This window comes from Zootoca vivipara, chromosome 6 (assembly GCF_963506605.1).
Source record: "Zootoca vivipara chromosome 6, rZooViv1.1, whole genome shotgun sequence".
Classification (NCBI taxonomy): Eukaryota; Metazoa; Chordata; class Lepidosauria; order Squamata; family Lacertidae; genus Zootoca; species Zootoca vivipara.
Genome location: NC_083281.1, coordinates 19,823,984 through 19,837,590, shown reverse-complemented (window position 1 = coordinate 19,837,590; position 13,607 = coordinate 19,823,984). Strand labels below are relative to the sequence as shown.

At 44.8% G+C, this 13,607-nt stretch overlaps 1 protein-coding gene across 1 annotated transcript; it reads left to right on the top strand.

Moving 5' to 3' along the window:
* The first annotated feature begins 7,724 nt into the window (after positions 1-7,724).
* On the top strand, positions 7,725-9,405 carry LOC118086179 (NTPase KAP family P-loop domain-containing protein 1-like). The gene has a single exon (XM_035117506.2). It carries the CDS (start codon positions 7,810-7,812, stop codon positions 9,403-9,405), a length of 1,596 nt encoding a protein of 531 aa, XP_034973397.2. The 5' UTR covers positions 7,725-7,809.
* The last annotated feature ends 4,202 nt before the right edge of the window (positions 9,406-13,607 follow it).

Here is a 13,607-nt window from a genome sequence, read left to right as displayed (position 1 = left end):
CTTTTCAGATGTAAGATTTCCTGAGAAAAGCCTACTCCTCTCCCTGTGGAATAAGCCAGAGAGGGCATATATATAGGACATAAACAGTCCCTGGCTGCCAAGAGCCTTGGAGGCGCTGCAAGCGGCCACTGCAACCATGATGTAAAATGGAAGGAGAAAGGTGGGGCTGTGCCTAATGTTGGCATCACATAGGGTGGCCCCTGAAATTTGAGGCCACAAGGTTCCACCACTGGGTGAAGTCAAACCGCTGTGCTAGCAGCACTGAAGTGACCTCCCCGGGGCACAAGTCTGGGCAGTGTGTCTGGAGGTCCTGGGCTGCCAAGACGACAAGACTCCCCTTTCTCAGTCTCACTGATGGGCTCCAAAGGAAAGCAGAGCAAGACGTTTGGCACCGGCTTGGCTGCAGGAGTTGCCGTAAGGAGGTTTACAAGGTGCCATCCTACTGTCTCAGGGACTCCAGGCCAGATTTGTGAAGAGTTTACTCCATTTCTTGACGGTTGGACCCACTGTGGGTCACATCCACTCTGCCAGAGCCTGTCTCCACCGGCAGAAGAAGTTCCTAATTCACCAATGGCTTCCCACACAAGAGGGTTCCCAGGGTGTGGCCACTATCAAATGTTGACAGCTTTTGGGAGTCAAATGTGAGAACTGAGGGCAGGGTGGGGGGCCAAGAGTGGACAAACTACCCCAGGAGCACAATGTGTCCTCCACCAGAGGTACTGTGCAATTCTTAAACACTGGGGCAATTGCTTCTCTGTGCATGGTGCCAGTTAGCAACAATCTTTCCATCTTCATGTATTAAAATAATAATAATAATGTATTTCCAAAAATGCATTATGAAAACGTGCATTCCCATACATCCACCACAATTTATAACCCTATGCATCTGTAAAACACGGGGTGAGCAGCAAGCTGGTCTTTGATTTTCTGGAGCAATTGTAAATGAAATAAAGCTCTGCCATCCTCCTGCAAAGGTATATTTGTGCTTTGTTCCTCTTGCCAGGTATTCAAGTTCACACCTTTTACATCCTTCTAGAATGTGATTATAACCACACGTGTTGCCACTAATAGAAATTCCATTTGTGCTTTATCCACCAAGTCCTGATTCTCATTTAAATGCAGATTAGATAACGCAAGCTCTGGAGATTTCGTGATATGCTGTTGAGTAATTTTTGTGCCTATAGCTGCCTTTGTTCCCACACCCCTGCCAGCACCTAGATCAGGCACCCCCAAACTGCGGCCCTCCAGATGTTTTGGCCTACAACTCCCATGATCCCTAGCTAACAGGACCAGTGGTCAGGGATGATGGGAATTGTAGGCCAAAACATCTGGAGGGCCGGAGTTTGGGGATGCCTGACCTAGATGAAGGTATGTTTATGCCTACCGGTATGTGAAAGTTTAACTGGGGTTAAGTACAGTTTCTGCATTATCTTCAACATGGGTCCCTTAATGCTGTCTGAGATACTTTTATAGGGAAACAGCTTACTTCAAGACCTGTTCTCTCCTTGGTGAAAGTAATCCGAACTTCCTAACATTATGATGCAAAGCCATTCCTAAGATCGTATCATGTTTAGCCACACCCAATATAGTATATACGGTATTCTGCAACCACCTGAGCCATAAATTGGTATCTGGTGTTATAGTTGCTCTGCTTAGATATATATCTTTCACTGGAAGGCTCCAGACAGCTTCAGTCCAAGCTCACGCTGACTTTTTACCAGGTAAGTAGTGATTTTTAAAAGGGATTAAAAGAAGAGGGGAGGTCAACATTCTTATCTGGAGGTGACTTATGCACCTAGATAGATGCTCCGGCTCAGGGACTAGAGCACAATCTTAAGCATGTTTATTGAGAAGTCCTGCAGAATTCACTAGGATTTTCTTCTTAGGATTGCAACCCAAATCATTTAGCAACTCCCACCTCAAACCAACACAAATCCTTCACTTCGAAGCAGCATGTTTTTTACTTTGTGTGACGGAAGATTGCGCATATTTACTTTGCACCAGTTGCTTCAAAGTTCCAGTTCTCAAGTGATGTTTGGGTTTTACTCAGCATATATTTTGAAAAGGTGCAGCAGACAGAGCACAACAGAGAGGGGAACAGAGAGGTTTCTAAGCAGAGGTGGGATGTCCCTGTATCATGGATGCTTTAGGTGAGATTACTGCATTGCAGGGGGTTAGACTAGATGACCCCTGGCGGTCCCTTCCAACTCTACAGTTTTATGATTCTAAGTTAAATATTATCTCCTCTCAGTGAATAACTCTTGCCCTGCTGTATTTCTCCCTTTTCTGAATGCCAACCTGTAGATCCTCCTTGTTTTATCTTTTTTTAAAAAAACAACAACACCGTTGCCAACAACTCCTTTGTGGAAGCTGAATGATCCTATGATTGTATGTCCACGTCCGGAAGCACCCTTGAAGGCAGCCCCACATGGAGCAGGGAGGCTATGAATCCTTTCTATTTTCTCTTCTTCCCATTGTTCCCTCCTGTCTAGGGATTAACAACCATTTGCTCAACACACTCCCCAACTGCCGACTCAGAAAGGAGCATGGGGGGGGGGGAAGTGACGTGGGCTGGTACCTGTAGGCAGCCCAGTTTGGGGAAGGGGTATGTGTAAAGACCACCATTGTCTATCTTCAAAGCAACCTTCTGGACAAACTGAAGGCCAACCCAGGAGGGAGGCCTATTCATTCAATGTATTTACTTGACAGAGTTGAGCAGCTGCTGAAGTTGAGACTTTTAGACACAAAAATGAGTGACAAGGAGCGTCAACCACTGCTGGAAGACCATCCAGGTGTGCCATTAATACTAAATCAATTTTTGGTGCTTTTTCTGCTCGGCTGCTGGGGTCATGGGGCTCTGGAAGAAGTCGGCCTTTGTGGCCATTTCAAGAATAGTTCCTTAAAAAAAAGGTTTTATTCATACTTTTCAAGTTTATACAGTCAAACATTTCAAATTTTGACTTCCTTCCCTCTCTTTCTGTGGTTCCTTAAATTTATTTTTAAATAACTTCTGCATATCCAAATTCATTCAATTTGCTCATTTTATTATCTACTTCATACACTCTTTTGAAACTGCAGGTTATTACAATAATCCTGCCAATGTTTTTATCTGTTTGCAATTTATCTGTAAATATTAAATAAACCATTTCCATTCTTTTATAAAAAGTTTGTTATCTTGATTTCTTATTCTTCCAATAAGTTTCGCCATTTCTGCATACAGTGGTACAGATTACAGATTACATCAGATTACAGATTACATCAGGTTACAGATGCTTCAGGTTACAGACGCTTCAGGTTACAGACTCCGCTAACCCAGACTAGTACCTCGGGTTAAGAATTTTGCTTCAGGATGAGAACAGAAATCGTGCGGTGGTGGCGCGGCGGCAGCAGGAGGCCCTATTAGCTAAAGTGGTACCTCAGGTTAAGAACAGTTTCAGGTTAAGAACGGACCTCCAGAACAAATTAAGTTCTTAACCCGAGGTACCACTGTATTCCATAAGTTTTTGTATCCATTCTTCCTTTGCTGGGACTTCTGCTTCGTTAAGTAGCATTCTTGCTGCTGTGGTAGCATACATAAATAAATTTCTCTACAATTTAAGTAGTTCTGTCCCTATAATTCCTAAAAGAAAAGCTTCTGGTTGTTGTTTGTTGTTGTTTTACAAAAGTTATTTTGAACTCCTTTTCAATTCATTGTATATCATTTCCCAGTAAGCTTTAACCTTAATACAAAACCACCACATATGGTAAAAAAGCACCTTCTTTCTCTTTACATTTCCAACACTTGTTTGATTTAAATTTATACATTTTGCCTTTTCAGGCCCAGAGACCTCCCCTCCTAAATAAAGACACATTTGACTCAAATGTTAGTTTTGGTTTTTGGCAGAATTTAGGCCACAACTTTATTGCTTACAGCAAAGTGAGTGGTTGCATAGGCTCTGGTTCGACTAGCTCCCTACACCATTGCAGGTAGCACTGACTCAGAGCTCTATCATAGGTCAGCCAAGGGTGAACACCTGAGGTAGGTGAAAAGCCTGGGAACAGACTCTGTTCACTCCCCCAGATGCTCCCCTGGACTCAGGCATGGGCCCAACCCCCTTTTGGGGGTTGACCAAACCAAGTTGAGTCCCTGGATTTCTTCAACGGAATACCCTTCACATAGGGATGGCGAGAACATTCTCCCATCCCTATCACATGAACCAGTGCTTATCCGCAACCTTACAAGCTGTGACGATTTGCTACAGGGCATGCGAAACCCAAATGGCAACAGCCAATCAGCCAAGTGGGAAAAATTCCTGCCGTGCCCCTGTCCCAACGACAGACGACACACAAAGGCATAGCAAGCTCAATCGCAAAATGACCCTAAATATAGGGAGAGGTAGGCGGGTGTACTGTTTGCACTGACTAGCCGAAAGAGAATCTCTGGGTCATGTGCAAGGGATTAAATAGGCCCCTTGACCATTTAGACTGCACCCCATTGGCCAGATTACACCCAGCAACGAGGGACCTACCAATCGGGCGTTGTGGTTATCCAGTAGTCCCACCCACAACCAGGAGGTCAGTCTCCAGGTCTCACCACAACACGAGCCCTCTTTGAGGGAGGACACGATTTGCTAGTTTACTCAGATACCAATGATATATCATTTTCCTATAATTTTCTCTTAAACCGTAACATGCTGTAAATTTTATACAGTATCCATATTCCACAATCGTTCCCATGCTTCCATGTCTATTGCCCAGATTTCAGGAATAGTTCCTGGCACGAGTTTACCCACAAGCCACGGCATTGCATGTTGCATGGGGGCAGAGGGGGCAGAGTTGGGGGGGTGGGCTGCTGTTTGAGGTTGCTAAAAGGCCAAGCCCCTGTCATCCAGGCATGTCTTGATGTTGGTGTTGTCAGTGTTGGGCCAGCGCCTTAAGGGGCAAAAAGGGAAATCCAACTTGCCCTTGCAGGTCTTCATGATGATGCCATTCACCCACCTAAGGTGAGGTGTTCCTGGTGTTATGGGAATATTTAGGCTCTTGCCTTTGACAATGAGATGTTTTCTGCATGAAACAGATACCAAATCACAACAGCAAGCTTGGTAAGGGACATGAGAGGAGTGTGTGCCTGTCATTGACCTCTGCTAGTCACACAGACAGGAAAGTCATTGAGTTGTCTATCACCAGCCAAAAGATCCTTTGTATATGAATAGGAGGGAGTTTTGGTATGCAGTAAAGAATGGATCGGGAAGGAGGAGGAGGCAGGGACAGTTACAATATGAAAGGGGAATGGAAATATGTACAGTGGTACCTCTGGTTACGAACTTAATTCGTTCCGGAGGTCCATTCTTAACCTGAAACTTTTCTTAACCTGAGGTTTAACTTTAGCTAATGGGGCCTTCTGCTGCGGCCGTGATTTCTCTTCTCATCCTGAGGTAAATTTCTTAACCCAAGGTACTACTTCCGGGTTAGCGGAGTTTGTAACCCGAGGTGTTTGTAACCCGAGGTACCACTGTATCATGAATGTGACAGACAGGCCAGGAAGGGATATTTGCAGCTATTCACAAAGTAGCATGATTAAAAGGTTGAAAAACAAGTTGAAAAACATTATTCCATGCATGCTTCAGTGTTACTGGACAAACCCCTCTGAACCTTTAAAAGAGGCTACACGGCAATGGTCCCGGCTCCTCCTCACCTCCTGGCAAGGGAGGCGGAAACTCTGCTTGCAACAGACCAATAAAGATCAGCAGATAGTCTTGCTTCCTCTGGTTACCTCCTGTTTTGCTTTTCTCTGACCAATAAGGGTCCTTGATTGGGAACTGGGCTAACCACAAATTTTTATAACACTCGGAAGAACTGTACAGGCCAGACGGAGTCCATGCGTCCGATTTGGGCAATAGTTTCTTGTCCTCTTCTGTCATGGGTACCTTTGGATATTTCACAGGGCACAGTTTTGGTGAGCACCTGGAGGCACCTTTAAGGTGAAAGCCGAGACTTGCCTTCTGGGTTTGTGGTGCCTGTTGGCTAGGTAAGGATCACCTTTGTGGCTAACCTATGGCACTCAGAGCTGTGAGGTCCCAAGACAAGGTGGGCCTGGAAGGCCTTCCTGACCACCCTTAAGTTGGGAGCCGATAGAAGGGTGCAGAGTCACCCTCTTCTGCATGGCAAGATGGGCCTCGCCTGATTTGTTAACAGCTCGGTTCCTGCACAGTCATGCTGTGGGTTATTTTACATAAATTTAAATAAATGTGGCCCCATGTTTTACCCACCTCTTTATTTCATGGCTGTGGTCACAATAGGCAGGGCCGTCTTAAGCATATCGGGCGCCGTGGTGCGAAGATCACTCCGGTGCCCCCCCCCTGTTTCCCACCGCGGCGGGCGGGTGGGCGCAGCCGCATGGCGCCCTGGCGCCCTGCGCCACCCAGCCTTGCCTTAGAGCCGGCCCTGACAATAGGATGTGTTTGTGTCCACTCAGGTTCCTTTTGCTCCTACAGCTACCCATCACCTGCTTTTAAAATTAGTAACGACTTTGCTTTATTTCTTCTAGGAAAAGATGATTCTACAGTCAAAATTGATGAAGCCATTTACTGTAAAGCCCTGGCATACACTCTAAGACATGTTACAGTACCAGTGACGGTGGGATTCTATGCGCCGTGGGGGCGAAGCAAAAGACGACTCTTAGATAAAATTGAAAATGAAATGAAAGGTAAGTACCACCAGTTCCCATGACAACCATCAAAGCCACATGAAAAAAGCCCAGAGAGGGAGGAGGCAGGATATAAGGAGTGTGGCGCCAAAGTATCATAGACTCATAGAACTGTACAGTTGGAAGGGACCACAGGAGTCATCTAGACCAACCCCTTGTAATGCGAGACTCTTTTGACCCAATAACCCGGACATTAACAATCTCCTGTGAATTGACAAAACATGGGCCCTTTCCTCTCTATGACGATTTGGCACCCAGGAAGTCAAATGTTTGGTGCCAGGTAAATGCAATATTTAGTAAGGGGCGGGGATAGGTCCAGTCGTGACCAGGAGCGATGCTAGGGCTTTTTGCGCCCTAGGCAAAAACACCTTCTGCCGCCCCCCCGGGTGCATGCGTCATGACGCACACACGCACACCGCTGATGCCCCTGCGTCCCCTCCATTGGCGGGAGGAGCGCAGGCCAAGGGGGGAGCTCGGCGCCCTCCCGCCTGTGGAGGGGACGCTTTGAGCTCCTCAGCGGCGGCGACAGCAGCGCCCATAGCTGAAAGATTCAGCTGCAGGCGCTGCCGCCGCTTGCTCACTGCAGCCGCTGAAGAGCTCAAAGTGTCCCCTCCACAGGGGGACTCTCAAGAGTCTCCTCCAGCACTATAATTCAAAAGCATCAATTCTTTGGCGATCAGCCTTCTTTATGGTCCAGCTCTCACTTCCATACATCACTACTGGGAAAACTATACGGACCTTTGTCGGCAAGGTGATGTCTCTGCTTTTTAAGATGCTGTCTAGGTTTGTCATTGCTTTTCTCTAAATTAAACAAACTGTGCATACTACAAACATGATGTAACATAATCCTTATACAAAGTAAGTAACATAACATACAAATTAGTCAAAAACAGCCTGTTACGTTGTGCTGTGTTGTTACCACTATTATTATTAAGCAAGGCCTGGATGGGACTAGCCTTGAGCAGGACTGATGGCTCAGTAATAGAGCAAGGTTTAACCCCTGGTATCTCCAGGTAGGGCTAGGAATGTCCTCTGCCTGAAATGCTGGAGAGCTGCTGCCAGTCAGTGTAGACAATACTGAGCTACATAGGCCAATGATCTGATTCAATATAAGGCAGCTTGATATGTTCCTAAGGGATGACCACAAAAGGGCCCTCCCGGTGCTCTGGCCTGCAGCAAATGTTGTACTGGTACAAATGTTGTGCTTTTTCCTTTATGTTACAGAGAGGGAAAGTAAAAGGAAGTGTGGATGGATAAATGGAAGAATGTGTTCTCAACTTTGGCTGGCTTTGCGCATGATTTTTTGTTACCCGGTTTCTGGTTCCAAAGGCATCAAAAGTAACAGCACGGAAAAAGTCAATTCTATCCAGTACATCTTCATCGATTTTGATGCCTGGGAGTATGTGGGATGTGACCATATTTGGGCTGGCCTTGTTGCTACGCTGCTTGATGAAATTGAAGGAAATAATAAGTTTCTTTTTAGCCTTTTTAGGGTCTCTGGCTGCAAAGCTATGGAGAAAAGTGAGAAAGGGAAATTTGTTTTTAAAGGAAGGAGGGGGCTCGTCATTCCCATTGTATCGGGTTTGCTTATTCTTTTAGCGGCATACAGGAACCTAATGGAAGATGTGTTCCAGGAGATCTTCGGATTCGTGGCTATAACAGGGAGTCTTACATTGATTTCTCCTTTAATACTTGCTTGTAAAAACTTCTACTTCACATTGAAAAAGGAACTTCTGACAGAAATGGACAAAAAGACTCTCAGTGCCAAGCTAGGCTTCATGCACTTTGTGAAGGAAGAAGTGAAAATAATCACAAAGTTCCTACAATTCATGGCGTTCCAGGAGGGCCGAGAGATCCGGGTGGTCCTGAAGATCACCAATTTGGACAAGTGCACACAGGACAAAGTGGTAGGTGTTCTGGATGCGATCAACATACTTCTTTCCGACAAGGATGCCCCATTTATCTCCATCTTGGCTGCCGATCCAAGCATCCTTGTGGATTGTATTAAGAAAGAAAAGCAAAACACGAATGGCTACTTGTACTTAGACCGAATTGTGTCCTTGCCCTTCTCCGTGCCAAAGATGACCCCTAAGGACGAAGAAGCCAACAGCGAGGAAAAAATATTAATCCATGATTTGCTGAAGAATTACAAGTACATCACAGGGGATTCTGCCCAACTGAAAAGGGTGCTGAACACAGTCCTGACCATCTCTAAGCTGACACCAGAGACTGCTGGCATACATAGAGAAAAAATAAAAGAGGTGATAGACTGGGTTGTTCTTGCCAACTCTTGGCCTTGCCGCCTGAGCTGGATTTTGCAGTGTGAGGAAGATAATCGACAGCAAAGAAAACTTGAGGAAAGCCAGGCAGCAAACCCAAATGTGAGGCAGGGCAATGGCAGAAGAAACCAACAAGGGACACAAGACAAGAAAACATTACTGCAAATTTACAACGACCATGAGTCAGAATTGGCTGACTATAAGGGGAAAGATAATATACAAAGCCTCCTGGAACTTGATGGAGATCCTGATATTTTCAAAAGCTTCTTGGTCAACAAGGAGAGGAGTTTCACAGCAGAGAAGGTCAGGTATTTTGCAAACCTTCTGTTCAATTTGGATTACTCTTTGAAAAGGCCATTTGAGTTGCTCCGAGGTCTGAAGAACATACGGAAAAGCGAGGAACGACAACAAGAGCAGGCAAAAATAGTCACCAGTCTTTGAAAAAAGTACCAGTGGAGATTTGTGGAGAAATGTATGACCACCCAAATGATTTTATTTGCATTATCTAGACAGTGATTCTTAGGATTCATTATCAATACAGTGGTACCTTGGTTCTCAAACATAATCCGTTCCGGAAGTCCGTTCCAAAACCAAAGCGTTCCAAAACCAAGGTGTGCTTTCCCATAGAAAGTAATACAAAATGGATAAATCTATTCCAGACTTTTTAAAAACAACCCTTAAAACAGCAATTTAACATGAATTTTACTATCTAATGAGAATTTTACTATCTAATTGATCCATAAAATGAAAGCAATAAACAATGTACTGCAGTCACACAATCAATCAGTAGCTGAACACAGTCACAAAAACAAAACAAAAAAGCTGCAAAACAAAAATGCAAAATAAATAGCAAAAACAGACAAACCTCAGCGTAACACTCAAAACAGAAGTGTGGCACTCAAACTGGAAGCGTGACACTCAAAACGGGAGTGTGGCACTCAAATCATAAGCGTAACACTAAAAATGGAGCATGTTTGGCTTCCGACAAACGTTTGCAAACCGGAAAGTTTACTTCCGGGTCCGGAGTGTTTGGGTTCCAAGTTGTTTGAGTACCAAAGCGTTTGAGAACCAAGGGGCTACTGTAGTTTGAAAATGCACCTGGTTAGGGGCCTGAGACAGGACCACCTGCTATCATCTGAAGCCTTTCTTCCTATGCTTCCTCTGCAAGGCCTCCAGAGGGCAGCAACACCAGAACGGGGCCTTTACTGCGGTGGCTCCCCATTTGTACAATGCTCTCCCCAGGGAGGCTCGCTTGGTCCCTTCCTTACATATCTTTAAGCGCGAGTAAAAATATTTCTCTATTACCAGGTCTTTGGCTGAGTAACATGTTTGTTTGTGGGTGTGGGTGTTATGGGCTTGCTTTTGTTTTGTGTTCTATATCTTGTGTTTCATTTTGTATTTTTATGTTGTGTACTGCCATGTGATCTTGATATATACGACGGTATACACATTTAATAAATAATAATAATAATAATAATAATAATAATAATGGTGTAGTTCTCCTCCACGTTTTTTCCACCGTAAGCCACACTGGAAATACTTGCATTGAGAGGAGGGATATAAAATATAGCCAACTCACTACAACACTCCACCTTTACAACATCTGTGCTACTAACTCTCAAACTTTGCGATTGTTGAAATATATACTATACAACAAAAAATTAATCACTTTGAGTCATACTAGACCCCAACATTTAAACTAATGTGGACTAAATTTGCTACTGGGGCCCCTCCAGGATTGCGTGTAGTTTCAAGAGTTTGAGAGTGCACCTTTTTGTGTATACACAGAACCCTTGTAACTGAACTGCTGGATGAGAGGTGATCTTGCTGCATATCTTATTGAAATCTTTGTATACATACCGTCGATCCCAGCTTCAGTGTGTTCCCAGGCTGAAGAAGAGGATCACACCTGAAGAAGGATGTGGGTGAAATTGAAAGTGAGCATAGCACACGAGAATGCAGAATGTGTTGCTTACTGTTTACATGGTGCAGAGAGATGAAGACTGGTGTCTCATAAGTACTTTGTTAGGAATATTAGGTTCACTGACAGCATGTATGCCTTGCCACCCAAAATATTGTCCTTAGAAACCAGTAAGGATTGTTTATGTAGTTGCAGCTTTTCATATGTAAGATTTCACGAGAAACGCCCACTCATATGCCTGGAAGAAAATTGCCATGGGAAGAACTCCCATCTACTTGGAGTCATTTGCCTATTCCTTTGTAATCCTGCTGTTTTATCAGCTGCCTTCAACCAATAAATATGCCGTATTTTTCCATGTATAAGGGGACCCCACATTTAGAAAATGGGCATATGCACTATCCGTGTATAAAATGCCCCCAGATTTTTAACCTGATTTTAAAGTAAAAAAACCAAGTCTTATACATGGAAAAGTACGGTACATATCATAACTTCCTTCTGGGAAGGGCTGTGGGAATGTTGCAGAATGATCAGCCTAATAAAATCCTAAAACAGCATAGCCAGGAAGGAAATGAAGACCACCTAATGCAGGCATAGGGAAACTCAGCCCTCCAGCTGTTTTGGGACTACAACTCCCATCATCCCTAGCTAACAGGACCAGTGGTCAGATATGATGGGAATTGTAGTCTCAAAAACATATGGAGGGCTGAGTTTGCCCATGCCTGACCTAATGTTTTGCTCCCTGGCATGATTCTCCAGGCTAATTTTTACCAATCTAGGACCTTCCATGCGGTCCATTTAAAGCACATAGCTTTCCCCAGAGAAGCCTGGAAAATTAGTTTACCATACTCCTAACAGAGCTACAATTCCCAGTGCCCTTAACAAACTACAGTTCCATGCCCTCCAACATTTTGCCGAAGAAAATAGGGACATTCTATTCTAAATCAGAAACCTTCTCCCGTGTTTGAGCTCGCCACACACATAGACGTCTTAAACACATCTACATCTGTCACCTTGGGCCAATTACAACCTCTCAGCCTAAGCTACCTGACAGAATTGTTGTAAAGAAAAAATAAAAGTGCGAAGGAAGGGATCACCAACACCTTCCACAGATGAATGCAATGCAATGAAATTTTAGCTGTAAACTGCCTTGAGTCCCTGTCAGGGAAAAATTGCGGGATATAATAATGATAATGGAAACTGTGAGAATGATCAGGAACATACCAGAGAGTAAATTCTATTGAACTCAGTGGGACCTAGTACTGAGTAAAAATGCTTAGGATTGCAGTGAAAGGCTGCACAGTCTTTACCTAAAAAATGGCTGGCGGCTGAAGCATTGCAATTAAAGAATTTAAAGTGGCTTTATGACATTTTCCTTCAAAATTATAGGAAGGATTTTCTAGGCCAGCTTCATCATCTCCTTCATTTGATGCAGGAAAGTTATTTTCAGTATAAACAGGGCTCCATTTTTTGCACCCTAAACCCCAGGAATTAATAAATGGTAGGATTTTTTTACTATTTGGGATGCGAAGGGAGAAATACAAGCTGCAGAGGAATTCCTGAGCTGGCCTATTTAAAAAACAACCTGGCCAAACTAGGGCCATCAAGAAACAATACAGGGCCATTGGCAATGCAATAGAACTGCCCCCCTCCCTGAACAGAGACACGGGTTTGGAAGGTTGCCAAGGTAACTGGATGGGGGATGACAGGAAAAGAGAGTCCTTAGCAAGCTGTCCTGGGAAAAAAAGGGGGGAGAGGAAAAAAACCAACTGGGATCCATCTTGGGCAAGCTGGCTGAAGGCTATCTGGAAGAGATGCCTTGGACTCCAGGGCTGCACTGCTGTGGGTTACAAGCCCCTCTTGAAATGACCGTGCTGTAAGATCTGGACCCCCTGCATGCAGACTGAAGATGTAAATGGATGAATGAACCATATTTCTTGAAGCTTCAACAGTCTCTGCCATGTCTCAGTTCTCCAAAGGAACACAGGCCCTGGGTGAGTGCCGGGAACCCCATGAGCTCTCACCACCGCTTGCCAGAGAAAGGGGGAGGCACCCAACTTTTGTAGCAGTAGCAATGGAATTCCTACCACCCATTTGCCTTTTCTGAACTGGAATGATACCCCCCTGTGATGGGCGGGGTGTTTGTGTGTGTAAACTTTACATCCCTGGTGTTTTCTGATCTTGGTCGTCTTAGGCTTCTGTACAAACATATCAGTCCTTCAAGGCAAAGACGAGGGAGCTGTGGCCTTTCAGATGAGGACTGACTCTCACCTCCCATCAGCCCCAACCAAGGTGGCCAGTGCCTTGGGATGATGGAGGCTATAGTCACAAGAACACCTGGAGTGCCATGGCTTTCCCCTCCCTGCTTGAAGAAGTCCCTTAGGGGTTCTGCTGCAGCTCCCATTACAGAGAATACTGTGGGGCATATCCACAGGAGTGAGCCTTTTGAAGAGTGACCCAAGGGTCTTGGGGACTCCCTCCTGGACCCTGGAGTGGCCCTTTCCCCACCCAACCAGCATTTCACCACCAGGCAAAAGCAGCACTTTTCCATTTCTAGGTCTGAAAGTTGAAAGTATTTCCTTCCCATGGCTCATCTGCTGCGTTTCTCCCTTTCACTGGCTCTCTTCTTTCTCCAACTTATTTATTTGATTCTTATTGACAATGAAAAGACCCTGATGTTGGGAAAGATTGAGGGCACAAGGAGAAGGGGATGACAGAGGAAGAG